At 45.9% G+C, this 22,349-nt stretch overlaps 1 protein-coding gene across 2 annotated transcripts in view; it reads right to left on the bottom strand.

Moving 5' to 3' along the window:
* The window catches only part of LOC140650452 (transmembrane protein 161B-like), a 57,344-nt gene that overhangs the window by 6,846 nt on the left and 28,149 nt on the right, over positions 1-22,349 (bottom strand). The window contains exon 6 of one of the 2 annotated variants that reach the window (XM_072858673.1): positions 21,246-21,505. The exons of the other annotated variant lie outside the window; for it this stretch is intronic. Coding sequence (XP_072714774.1) covers positions 21,499-21,505 — 7 coding nt within the window. The 3' untranslated portion in view covers positions 21,246-21,498. Of the gene's footprint in view, positions 1-21,245; positions 21,506-22,349 lie in introns of those variants that run through there. 2 annotated transcript variants of the gene reach the window in all.

Here is a 22,349-nt window from a genome sequence, read left to right as displayed (position 1 = left end):
GGACCTGGACTGGGAGTGTAAGGGTGAGCTATTTGTAGCTCAGGCGGCCCACAAAACATCGGGACATCTAGGGAGAGATGCAACTTACAGATGGGCTCATGATCGAGGGGTGGACTTGACCATGGAGGCCATCACACAGATCACCCACGAATGTGAATCATGTGCTGCAATCAAGTGAGCCACGCGAGTAAAGTCCCCCTGGAACAGAGGGTGGTGGCTGGGTTTTCAATATGGCGAGGCCTGGCAAATTGACTATGTTGGATCACTGCCACGAACACGCCAAGGCAAGCGCTACATACTGACCGTGGTGGAAGCAACTACCGGTTGGCTAGAAACATACCCTGTAAACCATGCCACTGCCCAAAACACCTTGAAAGGCAAATTTTGTGGTGACATGGTACCCCAGAAAGAATTGAGTCAGACAATGGGACTCATTTCTGAAATAACCTCATAAACTCCTGGGCAAAGAAACACAGCATTGACTGGGTGTATCACATCCCCTATCACTCACAAGCTTCTGGAGAGATATAATGGACTGTTAAAGTCTGTGCTGAGAGTGTTGGGCACTCGGGCATGGAAGCACTGGGATACAAATCTAGCAGAAGCCACTTGGCTGGTTAACACCAGAGGATCTGCCCAAACAATACCCCTACGTACGGTGGGAGGAGATAAGGTCCCCGTAGTGCACATAGGGAAATGGCTGGGGAAGGCAGTGTGGATGCTCCTCCCATGGGAAAAGGCAAACCCATCTGTGGGATGTTTTCACTCAAGGACCTGGCTGTACTTGGTGGGTAATGCGGAAGGATGGGGAGACCTGGTGTGTGCCTCAAGGAGATTTAACCTTGGGGGAAAAATAATCTGTGATGTGAGCTGTATGTTGTAGGAAGTAATGTAGCAGGAATGACCTGAACCAACAAAGAGTGAGTTTCGCAAGGAACCGGGCAAGTGCAACAATGACCCAGACCAAGCCGGTGTTGGTGCTCAACAATCGAACATGCTGCTTCTCCTGTCCTAAGCACCCATCTTGACAGATGGGGCCCAAGTCATAGCCTCTTCTTATGAACATCTGGAGGAGTGGTGGAAGCCCATGGAACGGGAGAATAATATCTATCTGTTAAAGGACAGGGGATGGTAGTTAATGAGAATGTTTAATTCTGTATGTTGGGTATAAAGATGGTTTAAGTATGTAGTTTAAGTTGTAAGTGTTGGTAAGAAGGGATTTCAGTAATGAGAATTAAATACAGTGGGATGGTTAGAAGATATATATAAATGTATTAAATTATGTGGGACCTGAGCATGACGCAAATGGTATGGAATAAGGGGTGAAGATTGTATTGGGTCTGGCTGAGATGGAGTTAACTTTCCCCATAGCAGCCCTCATAATGCTGTGCTCTGTATTTGTAGCTAGAAAGGTGTTGATAACACACCAGTGTTTTGGCTACTGCTGAGCAGTGCTCACACAGCATCAAGGCTGTCTCTCCAACATTTCCCTCTCCTCACCCCCAAAGGCCAGCAGGCTGGGGGTGGGCAAGATCTTGGGAGGGGACATAGCCAGGACAGCTGATCCAAACTGACCAAAGGGGTATTCCATACCATATGATGTCTGCTCAGCAATAAAAGCTAAGAGAAAGGAGGAGGGGGGGGGGCATTCGTTATTAAGACGTTTGTCTTCCAGAGCAACCGCTACGCACACTGTAGCCCTACTTCCCAGGAAGTGGCTGGGCATCCCACCTGCTGATGGGAAGTCAAGAATAAATCTTTTGTTTTTCTTTGCTTCCACGCGAGGCCTTTGCTTTTGCTTTTATTAAACTGCCTTTATCTTGACCCACGAGTTCTTTTCCATCTTACATTTTGCCCCCTTTGCAAAATTAGAATGCTGCTTAAATATCCTCAACTTTATTGTATTAGTCACAAAGTATCAATAACCTTACTACAGTTTTCAGAAAACTGACATTATGATTACTGATTAAATTAACAAGGGAGAGGGGTACTTCCCTCCCCCCCCCAAGAGACATATTTGCAAACAACCCAGAGTATTGAGGGTGTTACATCCTACAGTTCTTTGTTTTTGTGAAAGTTTTCATTGTTAATACAAAAGACACTGTATTTAAACTAATATGTTTATGCAGAGATTTTTCAGTTGTTGTTTTATTCTTATGCATCAATCAGAGCACTCGGGGTTTCCAAGGCAGCTCTCATCAGCTGTGTTTGTCAAGAAGGGTATAACAAGCTTGCCTGGGAAAAAAATCCTGTTTGTGCACCATGCAAAATTTTTACAGGTATGGCAACTCCTTTCCACAGACAGGAGATAGTTCATGGAAAGCTGCTTTGTAGAACACCAAACACTGTGTGAACTAAATGGAGCTGTGCTAGCATCTCCAGGCTATTGGAGACTTTTTGTTGCAATAAACATGCAGCTTGGGGAAGTTCATGGGAAAGGTCTGCCATGTCAGAATCTTATGCTTTTGGTAATGGCTTGAAAGTATTCAGTCATGGAAAACATGGCCAGTGGAGTTGAGTGCGTTAATACCTTTCATTATTTTGTAATTTTTCTCTTGAGAATGAAGGCTTCAGTGCAATCAATGACTGTGTAAGATGTGTCCTTGAGGATGTCAATAGTCTCCACAACTACTAGAAATTTTCCTTCCTTCAATTTGAGCAATATTTTTAGGAATCATTTGTTTACCAAAAAAAAGGTTCGTTGCATCTTGAATGTGATAAAACAGTTGCTGTAACCATAATCTTTTAAGGTTTGAGAGGAAAAGTTTGCAATGAGAGAGCCTTTTGTCCCAAGAAATCAGTCAAATGAAGCCTGACAACATTTCAACCCTTTTTCAGTTCTGAACAAATCACACGTATTCTTACAAAACATATATTCACAACACATATAAAATAGATTCAACAATATTACCACAAAGGAGGACTCTCCATTGTGGGTATGTTGGTATCTTTTTTTAACCTAAAACAGAGTAGGCAGCAAGGATAGCCCCACCAAATCCACTGTTATTTTTTATGATGGTGCAAGCTCAGTGAACCCATGCTCAGAAATGGTGGGACAGTTTCACAGGTGGGCCTTTCAAGCCGTCCTGGATCAATTTCTCTTGGAGTGGAGATGTGACGGGAGTGATTATGCTATTAAGAGTACCCATAATACAGATAAAACATCAAAATATGTCAGCACATTCTTGATTGCTAAAAGTACTATAGCAATTTTGCATTAGGTTAGGAAAACTTTCCAGTAAGAATAGGTTCATCCAACCTATTATCCATCTTACATTTCAACCAGTGGAGTTTGGTGTGCTGTGGATCACATTACTGTTCTTGGCAGCCTTTGTTATCCTTTGTTAAAAAAATCACTGTGCCCAAGAAAAAGCGGTTGCGCTTCAGTGGCAGAGGAAGTGGAGATTCCTGTCTTCCTCTCATATGCCTCGTAAAATAATTTGCTAAGACGTTGATTTTATTAAGCCAAAAACCTTTATAAAAATGTTGAAGACCAGACCCTTTCTGTTTTCTTTCCAGATATTTTGCCCTGCTTAGATTTAACATAACAGCTGGAAAGTTTACCTGCAGACATTTGTCTAACTTGCGTAAACCACTGTGTGATAATGACGTGATAGTCCAGAAGACTGCTGTGGATGCATTCTCAGTGTAAGCTTTCTTCCCAATTGCCCCAGCAATAAAAACTTCACCCTCCATCTCTGGGAAACAGAAAGATGGTCTATGGCCCTGTCCTGGTTTTGGCTGGGATAGAGTTAATTTTCTTCCTAGTAGCTAATATAGTGCTGTGTTTTGGATTTAGGATGAGAATAATGTTGACAGCACACTGATGTTTTAGTTGTTGCTAAGTAATGTTTACACTAGTGAAGGACTTTTCAGCTTCCTATGCTCTGCCAGGTGCACAACAAGCTGGGAGGGGGCACAGCCAGGATACTTGATCCAAACTGGCCAAAGGGCTATTCCATACCACATGACGTCATGCTCAGTATATAAACTGCGGGGAGTTGGTCAGGGGGCAGCGATCGCTGCTCGGGGAATGGCTGGGCGTCGATCAGCAGGTGGTGAGGGGTTGCATCACTTATGTTTTGTTTGTTTGTTTTTCCCTGGGTTTTGCTCCTCTCTCTCTCTCTTGTTATTTTCCTTTTCATTACAATTTATTATTATTATTATCATCATCATCTTTATTAACATTATCATTATTATCATTATTATTTTGTTCCAATTATTAAACGGTTCTTATCTCAGCCCACGAGTTTTCTTACTTTTGCTCTTCCGATTCTCTCCCCCATCCCACCGGGAGGGGCGAGGGTGAGCGAGCGGCTGCGTGGTGCTTAGCTGCTGACCGGGGCTAAACCACGACAGTGCTTTTTGGCGTCCAACGTGGGGCACGAAGGGTTGAGATAACGACAGATCTGACCAGAGTGTGTTAAAACACATTTGTTATAAGTGTTTATTATATTAGTTTAGTGGTTGCTGGTCACAATGTCGATTTACTGGTTCTCAGAGTTGTGTTATGTAACACCTTACTTGCCGTATATACTGTGTATCAGTATTTGTATACTGTTTATCACCTCTGGGAGATGGATTAAGGCTATGGCTTTGCTGTATTGTGTGACACTGGCTTATGCTATGATAAAATTGTTGTTCGTGAAATGGATCTCGTCTTTGTACTCAGCATTGCCGTCACTTCTATGTTTCGGCGCCATCTATCGGGAATTATTGATAATTACACTTTTTACCTTTTCTCCTCGGAGAGCCAGCCTGTGGGGGAGACACCTTCCTCCATCTTCCCCTCCCTCTCCAGGATAACTACAATAGCTTTTGAGAATTTTTAATATCCTTGGGATGTTCAAACCAGCATGTTCCTATTGCTATGTCTCCCGAATGTGTGTCAGGCCTTGTTTCAGGTTAAACAACTAATTCAGAATACCACCCAGAGATCTGCCCTGAGACTGGATAGTTATGAGTGGCAGGGTGTGTGGGATAGTATGGGCAAATGCCTAGGACAGTGGGCACCTCCAATGTTTTGGAACTTCACCCCTGAACAAGTGCAGAATCCTGAAAAACTAGTAGAATATTTGGAAAAAGTATGCTGTCACCCTGGCAATTCCAGAGAGACACAAATCACTGCAACGTGCTGGGGCCTGGCCCATGCCTACCGAGCCCTGCTCAACACTATTCAGAACCCTCAAGGGGAAGAGAAGGTCTCCGGATCTGACGACAAAGCGACAGGCACCGTGGCTACTCCAGCCCCCCCTGCGACAGGCACCGTGGCTACTCCAGCCCCCCCTGCGACAGGAACTGCAGCTACTCCAACCCCCCCTGCGACAGGAACTGCAGCTACTCCAAACCCCCTGCGACAGGCACCGTGGCTACTTCAGCCCCAGTGACAGATATTGCGGCTACTTCAGCCCCGGCAACAGATACTGAGGTGTTACCAGGGAACCAACCCGTGTCAGTATCAATCGCCCCTATACACAAGAAGGAAGCGAAAGTCATCTCGTTTAGAAAGGGAGGATGAAAAAGCAGGGCCATCACAAGGAGAGGGAGAGGAAGAGGAAGAACTCATGGATGAGATGGAAACCACCCGATCCCTATCCCTGAATGAGCTGCGAGATATGCGAAGATATTTCAGCCGTCATCCAGGCATGCACATTGTCACCTGGCTGCTCCGATGCTGGGCTAAAGGGGCCAGTAGCCTGGAAGTAGAGGGTAAGGAAGCCAAGCAGCTGGGATCCCTTTCTAGGGAAGGGGGCATTGAGAAAGCGATTGGAAAAGGGGCACAAGTCCTCAGCCCCTGGAGGCGTCTCCTGTCAGCTATGAAGGAAAGATATCCCTTCAAGGAAGATGTTGTATATCGCCCAGGCAAATGGACCACCATGGAGAGAGCTATCCAGTACCTGAGGGAATTAGCTGTGCTGCAGGTGGTTTATAGTGACCTGGACAACGAGCAGTTATCCAAAGATCCAGATGAAGTCCGGTGCACACGACCTATGCGGCGGAAGTTGGTAGGGAGCGCACCATCGTCGTGTGCCAACTCATTGGCAATACTGACCTGGAAAGATGGAGAGGGTCCAACAGTGGATGAAGTCACTGGCCAACTCCATGAATACAAAGAAAGTATCTCTTCCTCCCTTGTCTCAGCTGTGGAGAAATTGTCCTGAGAGGTGCAGAAACTCAAAGAGGATAGTTTTCCACCTGTATGGTCTGGTATCTCACCTATTAGGAGTCAGCGTTCCTCTGCTCAAGAGAGAGGATATAGAGGGTACACACCACGGGGCACCCTGTGGTTTTACCTGCATGACCACGGAGAGGACATGAGGAAGTGGGATGGAAAACCTACCTCGACCCTAGAGGCGCGGGTACGTGAGTTGCAAGGAAAAACAATCACCAAAGGGGGTTCTTCCAGGAAAATTGCTGCTCCGGTTTCCAGTGGACACTTCCCCAGACAGAGCAAAAACGGCTGATCTTACTCCTGATTTTAATGAAGGAGCTCCTCACTCGTATGTACAACAAATGGATAACAAATACTGTGACCAGGACTAGAGGGGCCCTGCCTCCAGCCAGGTGGAGGAAAGGGACAACCGGGTTTACTGGACTGTGTGGATCCGATGGCCTGGCACATCAGACCCACAGGAGTATAAGGCTCTAGTAGACACCGGTGCACAGTGTCCCCTAATGCCATCAAGCTATACAGGGACAGAACCCATCTGTATTTCTGGAGTGACAGGGGGATCCCAACAGCTAACTGTATTGGAGGCCAAAGTGAGCCTAACTGGGAATGAGTGGCAAAAGCACCCCATTGTGACTGGCCCAGAGGCTCCGTGCATCCTTGGCATAGACTACCTCAGGAGAGGGTATTCCAAGGACCCAAAAGGGTACCGGTGGGCTTTTGGTATAGCTGCCTTGGAGACGGAGGAAATTAAACAGCTGTCTACCTTGCCTGGTCTCTCGGAGGACCCTTCTGTTGTGGGGTTGCTGAGGGTCAAAGAACAACAGGTGCCAATTGCTACCACAATGGTGCACCGGAGGCAATATCATACCAACCTAGACTCCCTGATTCCCATCCTGTGGAATAATTGCTGGAGGTGACTTAGAAATTAAACTTATATTCACACTTTTAGGTAAGGCACAGCACTGAAGAAGCTCCCCATGTGGAGTGTGGCTGACATGCAAGGAATCCATTCCATGGGAGTTCCCTAAGCCTGCAACCTGTCGTGGTTTAGCCCCAGCTGGCAACTAAGCACCACACAGCCACTCTCTCACTCCCCCCCGGTGGGATGGGGGAGAGAATCGGAAGAGCAAAAGTAGGAAAACTCGTGGGTTGAGATAAGAACAGTTTAATAATTGGAAGAAAATAATAATAATAATAATAATAATAATAATAATAATAATAATAATAATGAATTATAATGAGAAGGAATACAATGAGAGAGAGAAAGAGGAACAAAACCCAAGGGAGGGAAAAAAAGGGGGGGGGGAAATAATTAATAAAATAAAATTAAAAAAAAATTATACAACCGCTCACCACCCGCAGACCGACGCCCAGCCAGTCCCCGAGCAGCAATCGCAACCCCCTGGCCAGCTCCCCCAGTTTATATACTGGGCATGACATCATATCGTATGGAATAGCCCTTTGGTCAGTTTGGATCAACTATCCTGGCTGTGCCCCCTCCCATTTCTTGGGCACCTGGCAGAGCATGGGAAGCTGGGGAAAAAAAAAGGTCCTTGACCAATGTAAATACCGCTTAGCAACAGCCAAAACATCAGCGTGTTATCAATATTATTCTCATAATAAAATCCAAAGCACCGCACTATACCAGCTACTAGGAAGAAAATTAACTCTATCCCAGCCGAAACCAGGACAGTATCCACCCCTTATTCTATACCATTTACGTCATGCCCAGGTTCTACCCTTTCTAATACAATTAATCACCACCATTTTTCCTGTCTCTTGATATATATATATATATATATGTACACACAATTATCATTCCCTTGGTCTATGAGTCATCCTTCTAAAATGTTTATTAAGTTCATTTAGTTCATGACTTTGGGCTCCATCTGTCATAATAGTCCTTCAGGGCAGAAGAGATGGTGCGTGGTGCTGGATTGTTCTGAATCTGGATTGTTCTGGATTGTTCTGGATGCTGAAGCCAGTTCTGGTTCCATCACTGCTGCACTTTGCTTGCTTTCATCGAAGTTCATTTTTCACTAATCTGGGTGATCCTTATTGAAATACCATTAATATGGTGTATAGTAACCATAAAAGTGATGACACACAGTATTATATAGCAATTACCATCATACCATTTAGTTCATTGGCTATTCTCACCCAAAATCAAATCCCCTTGAGGTACACATCGGACTTCCCCATCCTTTCGCATTACCCACCAAGTACACCCGGGTCCTTGAGCAAAAGCAATCCCACGAATGGGCTTGCCTTTGCCTGAGGCAGGAGTAACCCAGACTGTCTTCCCCAGCATGTTTTTTATGTGCACTACAGGGACTTTATTTCCTTTGACAGTGCGTAAAAGTTTTGATTGGGCAGGGCCAGCTCGATTGACAGATCCCCTAGTGTTGACTAACCAGGTGGCCTTTGCTAAATGTGTATCCCAATGTTTGAATGTCCCACCACCCATTGCTCTCAGTGTAGTCTTTAACAGTCCATTGTATCATTCAATTTTCCCAGAGGCTGGTGCATGATAGGGGATGTGATATACCCACTCAATGCCATGCTCTTTGGCCCAGGTGTCTATGAGGTTGTTTCAAAAATGAGTCCCCTTGTCTGACTCCATTATTTCTGGGGTTCCATGTCGCCATAGGACTTGCTTTTCAAGGCCCAGGATAGTGTTCCGGGCGGTGGCATGGGGCACAGGATATGTTTCCAGCCATCCGGTGGTTGCTTCCACCATTGTAAGCACATAGCGCTTGCCTTGGCGGGTTTGTGGGAGTGTGATAGAATCGATCTGCCAGGCCTCCCCATATTTATATTTCAGCCATCGCCCTCCATACCACAGAGGCTTTAACCGCTTGGCTTGTTTAATTGCAGCGCATGTTTCACATTCATGGATAACCTGTGCAATAGTGTCCATGATCAAGTCCACCCCTCGATCACGAGCCCATCTCTATGTTGCATCTCTTCCTTGATGGCCTGAGGGGTCATGGGCCCACCAAGCTATAAAGAATTCACCCTTATGTTGCCAGTCCAGATCCACCTGAGCCACTTCAATCTTAGCAGCCTGATCCACCTGCCGGTTGTTTTGATGTTCCTCAGTGGCCTGACTCTTGGGTACGTGAGCATCTACGTGACGTATTTTTACAACCAGGTTCTCTACCCAGGCAGCAATATCTTGCCACAATGCTGCAGCCCAGATGGGTTTGCCTCTGCGCTGCCAGTTGTTCTGCTTCCATTGCTGTAACCACCCCCACAGGGCATTTGCCACCATCCATGAGTCAGTATAGAGATAGAGCACTGGCCACTTTTCTCATTCAGCAATGTCTAAAGCCAGCTGGATGGCCTTTACTTCTGCAAATTGGCTCGATTCACCATCTCCTTCAGCAGTTTCTACCACTTGTCGTATAGGACTCCATACAGCAGCCTTCCACCTCCGATGCTTTCCTACAATACGACAGGACCCATCAGTGAACAGTGCATACTGCTTCTCATTTTCTGGCAATTTATTGTACAATGGGGCCTCCTCAGCACGTGTCACCTCCTCCTCTGGCGATATTCCGCAATCTTTGCTTTCTGGCCAGTCCATAATTACTTCCAAGATTCCTGGGCGATTGGGGTTTCCTATCCGAGCCCGTTGTGTGATCAGTGCAACCCACTTACTCCACGTAGCATCAGTTGCATGATGTGTAGAGGGGACCCTCCCTTTGAACATCCAGCCCAGCACCAGTAGTCAGGGTGCCAGGAGGAGCTGTGCTTCAGTACCAAGCACTTCTGAAGCAGCTCAAACCCCTTCATATGCTGCCAATATCTCTTTTCCAGTTGGAGTATAGCAGGCCTCGGATCCTCTGTATCCCCGACTCCAAAACCCTAGGGATTGACCTCGAGTCTCCCCTGGTGCTTTCTGCCAGAGGCTCCAGGTAGGGTCATTCTCTCCAGCTGCGGTGTAGAGCACATTCTTTACATCTTGCCCTGCCCGGACTGGCCCAAGGGCTACTGCATGAACTATTTCCCGTTTAATTTGTTCAAAAGCTTGTCGTTGCTCAGGGCCCCATTGGAAATCATTCTTCTTCCGGGTCACTTGGTAGAGAGGGCTTACAGTCAGACTGTAATTTGGAATATGCATTCTCCAAAAACCCACAACGCCTAAGAAAGCTTGTGTTTCCTTTTTGCTAGTTGGTGGAGACATGGCTGTTATTTTGTTAATCACATCCATTGGGATCTGACGACGTCCATCTTGCCATTTTATTCCTAAAAACTGGATCTCCTGTGCAGGTCCTTTGACCTTACTTTGTTTTATGGCAAAACCGGCTTTCAGGAGGATCTGGACTATTTTCTTCCCTTTCTCAAAAACATCTTCTGCTGTATTGCCCCACACGATAATGTCATCAATGTATTGCAGAAGTTCTGGAGCTTCACCCTGTTCCAGTGCAGTCTGAATCAGTCCATGGCAAATGGTAGGGCTGTGTTTCCACCCCTGGGGCAGTCGATTCCAGGTGTACTGAACGCCCCTCCAAGTGAAAGCAAACTGTGGCCTGCACTCTGCTGCCAAAGGGATTGAGAAAAACGCATTAGCAATATCATTTGTAGCATACCATTTGGCTGCTTTTGACTCCAGTTCGTATTGCAGTTCCAGCATGTCCGGCACGGCAGCACTCAGCGGTGGCATGACTTCATTCAGGCCACGATAGTCTACTGTTAGTCTCCACTCTCCATTAGACTTTTGCACTGGCCATATAGGACTGTTAAAAGGTGAACAAGTCTTACTGATCACTCCTTGGCTCTCCAGTCGACAAATCAGCTTATGGATGGGAATCAGGGAGTCTCGGTTGGTACGATATTGCCTCCAGTGCACTGTTGTGGTAGCGATTGGCACCTGTTGTTCTTCAACCCTCAGCAACCCCACAACAGAAGGGTCCTCTGAGAGACCAGGCAAGGTAGACAGCTGTTTAATTTCCTCCTTCTCCAAGGCAGCTATACCAAAAGCCCACCGGTACCCTTTTGGGTCCTTGAAATACCCTCTCCTGAGGTAGTCTATGCCAAGGATGCACGGAGCCTCTGGGCCAGTCCCAATGGGGGCTGCTTTTGCCACTTATTCCCAGTTAGGCTCACTTTGGCCTCCAGTACAGTCAGCTGTTGGGATCCCTCTGTCACTCCACAAATACAGATGGGTTCTGCCCCTATATAGCTTGATGGCATTAGGGTGCACTGTGTACCGGTGTCTACTAGAGCCTTATACTCCTGTGGGTCTGATGTGCCAGGCCATCGAATCCACACAGTCCAGTAAACCCAGTTGTCCCTTTCCTCCACCTGGCTGCAGGCAGGGCCCCCCTAATTCTGGTCATACTATCCATTACCCATTTCTTGTATATACAAGTCAGGAGTTTCTTCATTAAAATCAGAAGTAAGATCAGCCCTTTTACTCTGTCTGGGGAATTGTCCACTGGAAACTGGAGCAGCAGTTTTCCTGGAAGAACCCCCTTTGGTGATTGTTTTTCCTTGCAACTCACGTACCCGTGCCTCTAGGGTTGAGGTAGGTTTTCCATCCCACTTCCTCATGTCCTCTCCGTGGTCATGCAGGTAAAACCATAGGGTGCCCCGTGGTGTGTACCCTCTATATCCTCTCTCTTGAGCAGAAGAACGCTGATTCCTAATAGCTGAGACACTGGTCCGTATAGGTGGGGATTAGGACATATCTTCTTTGAACCGTTGGAACTCCTGGGACAGTTTCTCCACAGCTGAGACAAGGGAGGAAGAGTTACTTTCTTCATATTCCCGGAGGTTACTAGCAGCTTCATTCACTGTTGGACCATCTCCATCTTTCCAGGTCAGTATTGCCAATGAGTTGGCACACGACGGTGGTGCGTTTCGTACCAATTTCCGCCACATAGGTCTTGTGCACTGGACCTCATCTGGATCTGTGGGTGACCGCACATCGTCCAGGTCACCATAAATCACTTCCAGCACAGCTAATTCCCTCAGGTACTGGATACCTTTCTCCATGGTGGTCCATTTCCCAGGGCGATATACAACATCTTCCTTGAAGGGATATCTTTCTTTTATAGCTGACAGGAGTCGCCTCCAGAGGCTGCGGGCTGGTTCCCCTTTTCCAATTGCTTTGTCAATGCCCCCTTCCCTAGAAAGGGATCCCAGCTGCTTGGCTTCCTTACCCTGTAATTCCAGGCTACTGGCCCCACTATCCCAGCATCGGAGCAGCCAGGTGACAATGTGCTCCCCTGGACGACGGCTGAAATCTTTTCGCATATCTCAGAGCTCACTCAGGGACAGGGATCAGGTAGTTTCCGTCTCGTCCACAAGTTCTTCCTCTTCCTCTCCTTGTGATGGCCCTGCTCTTTCATCTTCCCTTTCTAAACGAGCTGACTTTCGCTTCCAGGATTTCTTTTTATGTATAGGGGCGACTGATACTGACACGGGTTCGTTCCCTGTTTGAACCGCAGTGCTTATAACGGAGTTGTCCGGAGCAGCTGCAGCCGCAGTGCCTGTCGCAGGCGGGGCTGGAGCAGCCACAGTGCCTGTCGCAGGGGTAATCGGAACAGCTGCAGTCCCTGTTGCAGGCGGGGCTGGAGCAGCCGCAGTGCCTGTCGCAGGGGTAATCGGAGCAGCCGCAGTGCCTGTCGCAGTGGGAATCAGAGCAGCCGCAGTGCCTGTCGCAGGGGAGGCTGGAGCAGCTGCAGTGCCTGTCATTTTGTCACCGGATCCTTGAGGGTTTTGAATAGTGTTGAACAGGGCTCCGTAGGCATGGGGCAGACCCCAGCACATTGCAGTGATTTGTGTCTCCCTAGAATTGCCAGGGTGACAGCATACTTTTTCCAAATAGTCTACTAATTTTTCAGGATTCTGCACTTGTTCAGGGGTGAAGTTCCAAAACACTGGAGGTGCCCACCGTCCTAGGCATTTGCCCATGCTATCCCACACACTCTGCCACTCATAACTATCCAGCCTTGGGGCAGATCTCTGAATTATATTCTTAAATTGCTTACTATCCTTGGACAAGATCAAAACAATATTCCCAAGCAATACCAATAGAAGTATCTTAACTACCCAAGGTTGTTCAAGATACTGAAAAGTTATTGTAATGAAGGAGGAAGCATTGTAGAAGAAAGTAGTGAAGGTGCCATTCTGCATTTCCTCCATAAAAAACCTCTCAGAGGCAGAGGTATAATTGCGAATTGTCTCCATAAGCTGATACCCAACATACAATAACGGTTTCAGTACAGCACTTAGATACCAAAATAAACCCAAGGTCACTGTTTTAATAACAAATCTCCCAGGCAAAACATCACCAATTAAAGCAGAGCACAGCAAACTGCAAAAACCAACACCGATCTTTAACATGTACAGCAAAAAAATGAGCATGGTGCAGATCAGGTAAACCAATGCTAGGAACAGATGGATCAATATCACGTCCCACAACTACTAACAGATCTGAATTCCTTAATACACTCTGGTTAATCTGTTATTATCTCAAACCCTTCGTGACCCATGTTGGGCACCAAAAAGGACTGTCGTGGTTTAGCCCCAGCTGGCAACTAAGCACCACACAGCTGCTCTCTCACTCCCCCCCGGTGGGATGGGGGAGAGAATCGGAAGAGCAAAAGTAGGAAATCTCATGGGTTGAGATAAGAACAGTTTAATAATTGGAACAAAATAATAATAATAATAATAATAATGAATTATAATGAGAAGGAATACAATGAGAGAGAGAAAGAGGAACAAAACCCAAGGGAGGGAAAAAAAGGGGGGAAAAAAAAATAATTAATAAAATAAAATTTAAAAAAAATTATACAACCGCTCACCACCCGCCGACTGACGCCCAGCCAGTCCCCGAGCAGTGATTGCAACCCCCTGGCCAGCTCCCCCAGTTTATATACTGGGCATGACATCATATGGTATGGAATAGCCCTTTGGTCAGTTTGGATCAACTATCCTGGCTGTGCCCCCTCCCATTTCTTGGGCACCTGGCAGAGCATGGGAAGCTGGGGAAAAAAAAAGGTCCTTGACCAATGTAAATACCGCTTAGCAACAGCCAAAACATCAGCGTGTTATCAATATTATTCTCATACTAAAATCCAAAGCACCGCACTATACCAGCTACTAGGAAGAAAATTAACTCTATCCCAGCCGAAACCAGGACAAACCTTAGATGTCGGCAACGCCAGGGGAACTTGGTGTGCTGACTCTAAGAGGAACTGCTCAGAGGGTGGAGCCGTGTGGAGATGCCGCAGCCAGGCTCTGCAATTATATGGGAATTTAAAGGTATCATGGAACTGATAAGCTGTATATTTGCTACCCTGGGCCAACAGCCTGTCATGTTTTTGACAAAATGCTGTCCTTTTGGTGAACTTTGCTCATTATAACATCATTATAATACCAAAACACACCTCCATCCCAAAAGCTACCCGCCTCCAAGGTGCGACCACCCCTCACTGAGCTTGTGCTCTGAATTTTCCTAGCTTATACCTTTAAAAGCAAAGAGAGAAAACTTTACACCAATCCTAAACAAAGGTATGTATGACTAGAGTCACTCAAGCTCCACCTGAAAGGTGAAAGATTGTATAAAATAGCTTAAGAGAAAGCGAATGTTAGGGAAGACACCATCGTGTACCACTCTGACGTTTGGGATCAGTCGATGGGCTGAGCCTCTCTTCCCCCCCATCGGGACGCCTTTGGGTAAGAGTCGAACACTTGGTTATACCAAGTGCCTCCCCGGGAAACTTAGAAATCTCTATAGAGTCGCTTTATTATCTTTTAACGTGTTTGTAGCCAGCAGTGTTACTCATATTCTTGGTATTTGCACGTGCTTTGCAGACAGTGAATTTATCACCGGTAATCCAAAGAACCTGTGTGTCTGTTGCTCTAATAAACTGCACTCTTCACTGATCTAGCCGTGGTAGTTCTCATTGAACATGACCAGACTCTTTAAGTGTGGCCATGATAGTTCATGCAACACGACTAGACTGGGGGTGCATCGCATTATTAGTGAATCTGTAATCATGAAGTTCAGTACGGTGAACACGACCGGACTTATAACATTGTCAAATTAATGCTGTCGCCTTAATCGACTTTGCAAAGCTGTTTCAGTGAAAGCCCTGAGAGGGCTCTGACAGGCAAACGTTGACTCTGATGAGTGGCTACATATACAGTGCTTAGAAAATAAACTGTTGACCAAGTCTGAGCCTAAGACTGGACTTAGCCGCACCTAGACTCCTCTCTGAGAAGGAGTTTAGAAAGCAAGGGGGTCCTATCTGAACCTCATGACTCAATGGGAGGGTTCCCTCCCCAGCTGCTCCTCAGACTCCTACGCGACAGTAACTCTTAACGCAACACATCCATAAGCTGATTCGTCGACTGGAGAGCCAAGGAGTGATCAGTAAGACTCGCTCACCTTTTAACAGTCCTATATGGCCAGTGCAAAAGTCTAATGGAGAGTGGAGACTAACAGTAGACTATTGTGGCCTGAATGAAGTCATGCCGCCTCTGAGTGCTGCCGTGCCAGACATGCTGGAACTTCAGCACGAACTGGAGTCAAAAGCAGCCAAGTGGTATGCTACAAGTGGTATCACTAATGCGTTTTTCTCAATCCCTTTGGCAGCAGAGTGCAGGCCACAGTTTGCTTTCACTTGGAGGGGCGTTCAGTACACCTGGAATCGACTGCCCCAGGGGTGGAAACACAGCCCTACCATTTGCCATGGACTGATCCAGACGGCACTGGAACAGGGTGAAGCTCCAGAACATCTGCAATACATTGATGACATCATCGTGTGGGGCAATGCAGCAGAAGAAGTTTTTGAGAAAGGGAAGAAAATAGTCCAGATCCTCCTGAAAGCCGGTTTTGCCATAAAACAAAGTAAGGTCAAGGGACCTGCACAGGAGATCCAGTTTTTAGGAATAAAATGGCAAGATGGATGTCGTCAGATCCCAATGGATGTGATTAACAAAATAACAGCCATGTCTCCACCAACTAGCAAAAAGGAAACACAAGCTTTCTTAGGCGTTGTGGGTTTTTGGAGAATGCATATTCCAAATTACAGTCTGATCGTAAGCCCTCTCTATCAAGTGACTCAGAAGAAGAACAATTTCCAATGGGGCCCTGAGCAACGACAAGCTTTTGAACAAATTAAACGGGAGATAGTTCATGCAGTAGCCCTTGGGCCAGTCCGGGCAGGGCAAGATGTAAAGAATGTGCTCTACACCGCAGCTGGAGAGAATGACCCTACCTGGAGCCTCTGGCAGAAAGCACCAGGGGAGACTCGAGGTCAATCCCTAGGGTTTTGGAGTCGGGGATACAGAGGATCCGAGGCCTGCTATACTCCAACTGGAAAAGAGATATTGGCAGCATATGAAGGGGTTTGAGCTGCTTCAGAAGTGCTTGGTACTGAAGCACAGCTCCTCCTGGCACCCTGACTACTGGTGCTGGGCTGGATGTTCAAAGGGAGGGTCCCCTCTACACATCATGCAACTGATGCTACGTGGAATAAGTGGGTCGTGCTGATGACACAACGGGCTCGAATAGGAAACCCCAATCGCCCAGGGATCTTGTAAGTAATTATGGACTGGCCAGAAGGCAAAGATTTCGGAATATCGCCAGAGGAGGAGGTGACACGTGCTGAGGAGGCCCCACTGTACAATCAACTACCAGAAAATGAGAAGCAATATGCCCTGTTCACTGATTGGTCCTGTCGTATAATCCTTTCCATCATTTACCAGCAGTCCTGGCTAACTGGGGAGGTCCCAGTTGACTGGAGATTAGCAAATGTGACACCCATCTACAAGAAGGGCCGGAAGGAGGACCCAGGGAACTACAGGCCTGTCAGCCTGACCTTGGTACCAGAGAAGCTGATGGAGCAGATCATCCTGAGTGCCATCACATGGCATGTAGAGGATAACCAAGGGATCAAGCCCAGCCAGCATGGGTTTAGGAAAGGCAGGTCCTGCTTGACCAACCTGATCTCCTTCTACAACAAGGTGACCCGCCTAATGGATGAGGGAAAGGCTGTGGATGTTGTCTATCTAGACTTCAGTAAAGCCTTTGACACGGTTTCCCACAGCATTCTCCTGGAGAAACTGGCTGCTCATGGCTTGGATGGGTGTACTCTTTGCTGGGTAAAGAACTGGCTGGATGGCCGGGCCCAAAGAGTGGTGGTGAATGGAGTTTACTCCAGTTGGCGGCCGGTCACAAGCGGTGTTCCCCAGGGCTCTGTGTTGGGGCCAGTTCTGTTTAATATCTTTATCAATGATCTGGATGAAGGGATCAAGTGCACCCTCAGTAAGTTTGCAGACGACACCAAGTTGTGCGGGAGTGTTGATCTGCTTGAGGGTAGGAAGGGTCTACAGAGGGACCTGGACAGGCTGGATCGATGGGCTGAGGCCAATTGTATGAGGTTCAACAAGGCCAAGTGCAAGGTCCTGCACTTGGGCCACAGCAACCCCATGCAACGCTACAGGCTTGGGGAAGAGTGGCTGGAAAGCTGCCTGGCAGAGAAGGACCTGGGGGTGTTGGTTGACAGCCGCCTGAATATGAGCCAGCAGTGTGCCCAGGTGGCCAAGAAAGCCAATGGCATCCTGGCTTGTATCAGAAATAGTGTGGCCAGCAGCACTAGGGAAGTGATCGTGCCCCTGTACTCAGCACTGGTGAGGCCGCACCTCGAATACTGTGTTCACTTTTGGGCCCCTCACTACAAGAGAGACATTGAGGTGCTGGAGCTGTGTCCAGAGAAGGGCAACGAAGCTGGTGAAGGGTCTAGAGCAGAAGTCTTATGAGGAGCGTCTGAGGGAACTGGGGTTGTTTAGCCTGGAGAAAAGGAGGCTGAGGGGAGACCTTATTGCTCTCTACAACTACCTGAAAGGAGGTTGTAGCGAGGTGGGGGTCAGTCTCTTCTCCCAGGTAACAAGTGATAGGACGAGAGGAAATGGCCTCAAGTTGCGCCGGGGGGGGTTAGATTGGATATTAGGAAATTTTACTTCACTGAAAGGGTTATCAAGCATTGGAACAGGCTGCCCAGGGAAGTGGTTGAATCGCCTTCCCTGGAGGTATTTAAAAGACGTTTGGATGAGGTGCTTATGGACATGGTATAGTGGTGGTCTTGGTAGTGTTAGGTTTACGGTTGGACTTTATGATCTTAAAGGACTTTTCCAACCTATACAATTCTATGATTCTGATTCTGTGATTCTGTATTGTAGGAAAGCATCAGAGATGGAATGCTGTGTACCTCAAGGGGATTTGATTTTGGGTGAAAATAGCCAATAAACTATTGTTTATTGATGTTATGGTATGTATGATGTTAGTTACTATGCAATACTGTATGTCATCACTTTTATGGTTGTTATATATCATATTAGCTACCGTGAGTAGCTGATAGTAGTTGATTCTCACTTACAGTGAGAATCACCCAGATTCATGAAGAATGAGCTTTGATAAAACTGAGCCAAGTACAGTGATGATGGAACCAGAACTGGCTTCAACATGCAACAATCCAACACCACATACCACCTCTTCTACTCTGAAAGACTGTTATGACAGATGGAGCCCAAAGTCATGGACTAAATGAACTCAATGGACATTTTAGAGGGATGGCACATAGACTAAGGGAATGATATCTTGGTGTGTATATATGTTGCGAATGAGTGATTTAGATTGCTTAAAAAATCACCATCAACGGTATTAGCAAAAGTGGTTTTAATATGATTTATAAAAGTGCGACTTAACAAAGTTCGATGGCAAGGTTCACTCTAGTAATTGCTGCATCAAAGAAACATACACAGGAAAATTGGGTTACACTTGAGTTAGAATGATTCACAGAAAGACCGAGGATACAAAAGGGTACGGAGGACCCTCCCGTTGATTCACGAGGTTCAGAATAGACCCCCTTGCTTTCTAAACTCCTGATGGAGCTTAGGTGCGGCTTGGTCCAATCTTAGTCTCAGACTTGGACAATGGTTTATGTCTGAGGGATCATATATGCAAAATTTATCAATTCAGCATGCAATCAAAGTTACCAAGATAAAATCAAAGTTACCATACTACAAGGTTATGTGTGATATCGGTCGCTTACCAAAGATCTGCCATTGGTAACAGGTCTCTCTGCCTCGAGGAGCAACCTTGAGAGGTGTCCCAGCTCAAGGGGAGATCACCACCATGCAGCCACACTGCCTAGCAGGGAGAGCTCAAAGAAGGCTCACTTTGGCTGTCATATTTATAGATAAAGCGGTTGGCTCGTAGTCAAATTACATGCAATAGGAAAGATATGCATGAGGCTCCTTGTACCCACAACTTTCTTTGTTCCTTGATAAATGAGTCTTGGAAAAGCCACCTGCTATTCATGTGTCAATTGCATGATCGGTGTTCCAAGCTCATATGCATCAATGCTCACTGTGCCACTCAGCTTCTTTGTGGGTTCTCAGAGAACAGATCGGAACCAGAGGAGTTCTTGGCCCGGCCACAGCTCAGGCCTTTACCTCCTTTGGAGCCTGTACCAAACTACTGCTAGTTTGGTTAAGAGGTCGAGTGCATCTGTCACAATATAGCAAAAGACAGGAAAAGTGGTGGTGATTAATTGGAATGTATTGGAAAGGGTAGAACCTGGGCATGACATAAATGGTATAGAATAAGGGGTGGATACTGTCCTGGTTTCGGCTGGGATAGAGTTAATTTTCTTCCTAGTAGCTGGTCTAGTGCTGTTTTGGATTTAGTATGAGAATAATGTTGATAGCACACTGATGTTTTAGTTGTTGCTAAGTAGTATTTACACTAGTCAAGGACTTTTCAGCTTCCCATGCTCTGCCAGGTGCACAAGAAGCTGGGAGGGGGCACAGCCAAGATAGTTGATCCAAACTGGCCAAAGGGCTATTCCATACCACATGACGTCATGCTCAGTATATAAACTGGGGGGAGTTGGTCAGGGGGCAGCGATCGCTGCTCGGGGACTGGCTGAGCATTGGTTGGTGGGTGGTGAGCCGTTGTACCACTTTTTTTTGTCCTGGGTTTTGTTCCTCTCTCTCTCATTATTTCCCTTTTCACTACAATTTTTTAATTTTTATTATTATTGTTATTATTATTATTCCAATTATTAAACTGTTCTTATCTCAGCCCACGAGTTTTCTTACTTGTGCTCTTCCAATTCTCTCCCCCATCCCATCAGGGGTGGGAGCGTGAGCGAGCAGCTGCGTGGTGCTTAGTTGCTGACTGGGGTTAAACCACGACAGGCCCATAATGAATAAAGCCAAGCAGGGCTCAGGTTTAGAATGTTTGCCACGAAGCTGGACACGAAAATCCTAAATTCTCCCGACTCTGTCATGTTTTTCTTTCAATGTTATTTTAAATAAAGGAACAGAGAGGGGTCACTTCTCACACACTTGATACAAACCTGTTCAATTTAGTAGGGGAAGTTAGGGGATAGAGCTATGCATTTTTTATTTTAAATGGTAGAAATGTGAGAAAAAAGACCAACATCCAAACTAATAGACACAGTAAATATAAACTTATATCTTTTGTCAGGGCAATTACAAGAAAGAGGGGTAATTTGTGAGAACAAGTAAGCAAAAGGAAGCATCCTTAGCTGCTGGTGGTTATTCTCCAGTTATATCAGATGGTGGCTGTGTCAAAGGCTCAGCCAGAAAGGGCTATGTGTTTCTTGTACAGGCCAAATGGTGTATACGCTTTATTACTTCTCTGAAGTTATCTTCAGGCAGTTGTGAAAAACAAAGCACCATTAAAAATCATCCTATTACTAGGCAAGTTCTTTTCTGTCTTTCTAGTATTGTTTTATCTGTAAGAGAAGAAAACTCATTTCCTTTTATGATCTGGATGTTGAAACATGTTCAGATACTGAAGCACTTCATTGCGAGGGTGTTAATGGAGCAGTGGCAATTTCTGAAATGGCAGCATTGCATTGCACTTTATCACCCTACGTGTGCTCATGAGGAGGTGGGGTGTTAGTACAATTCAGGTCACCCTGAGGTGAGGGTGAGGGTGGGGGAGGTGAGGGAAGCTTGCCCTGAAGTCTAGGGATTATGACATTGCTAATTGTCCCCCACATCAAATTATGCATATTCTTAGGATTCTGGTTGATTGCTGTTCTGGCCACGCTTATACGCCTGGTTTTTTTGAAAGACAAATCTTCTATTGTTTTATCGTTGGTGTGGGGTGTTCTCAGTCGGTAAGAGCTGGCTTAGGTTGCGTCTTCAGGTCACATCGACCCTGAGGTAAAAGCTCATAGTCCCAGGTAGAGTTCATTCTTCTAAGCAAGTTGTATTGCAGTTAGCATCTTGCTTTTCACAGTCCCTCCTCTTCTTTTGTCTTTCAGGACCTATTTACTTAATATAATACTTGAGAGTTATAGTGTTACAAAGAGAAAGACAACATTTAATATTCACATAAGACAACAAAAGTGAATAATATTATTAAAATCATTATAAGCTTTTGTGGCCATTGAGCAATATTAGGAAACCATGACATTAGCCAATTTAAAGCATCAAAAGTTTGTTCTTGTCCTACTTCATGTAGGACTTGCAAATGAGTTCTAATTTGTTCAATATCTGTCTTTATTTGTTGATTTTGACTGACATAAAAGTAGCAGCTAGTATTAATTAGGGTACATACTCTGCCTTGTGCTGCTAAAATGTAATTTAAGGCCAATTGGTTCTGAATAATTATTTGTGAAGGCATATTTTTATGAATTAGGTGTTTCTGTCATAGGATCAGTTTCTGCTGTCTGGTCCCTTTTTTTTACATGGGAGTGATGAATCCAGGAATGCCTACCCTCCACCTTTATTACAGAAAAAGAGATTAGTAATACAAGATGGGGTTCTTCCCATTTTGGAGACAAACCATTTTTCCATTTATGTACCTTTATCCATCCTTTTTCCCCTGGGGAAAAGGTATGTAATGATCCCCCTAGCGGTATTGGCTGTGCCAGTTGGGCCTGATTCTGATTTTGTTTTATAGTTTGTTGAATATTTAGGATATATTGTGTTACTTGTTCATCCCCAGCTAATAGGCCTGTAAGAGTCCTTTTATTTGTTCTTTGTTCAAAATGTGTGTTCTCGCTGAGGTTATAAAACCTCTTTGTTTCCAAATTTCTCCTGTGGCGTGGCACACTCCAAAGGCATATTGTGAGTCTGTGTAGATGTTAACTGATTTATCTATGCTTAGTTTACA

The sequence above is a fragment of the Ciconia boyciana genome, chromosome 4, assembly GCF_034638445.1.
Source record: "Ciconia boyciana chromosome 4, ASM3463844v1, whole genome shotgun sequence".
NCBI classification, from domain to species: domain Eukaryota; kingdom Metazoa; phylum Chordata; class Aves; order Ciconiiformes; family Ciconiidae; genus Ciconia; species Ciconia boyciana.
The sequence above is the reverse complement of the archived record's forward strand: the minus strand, read 5'-3'. Positions and strand labels throughout refer to the sequence as shown.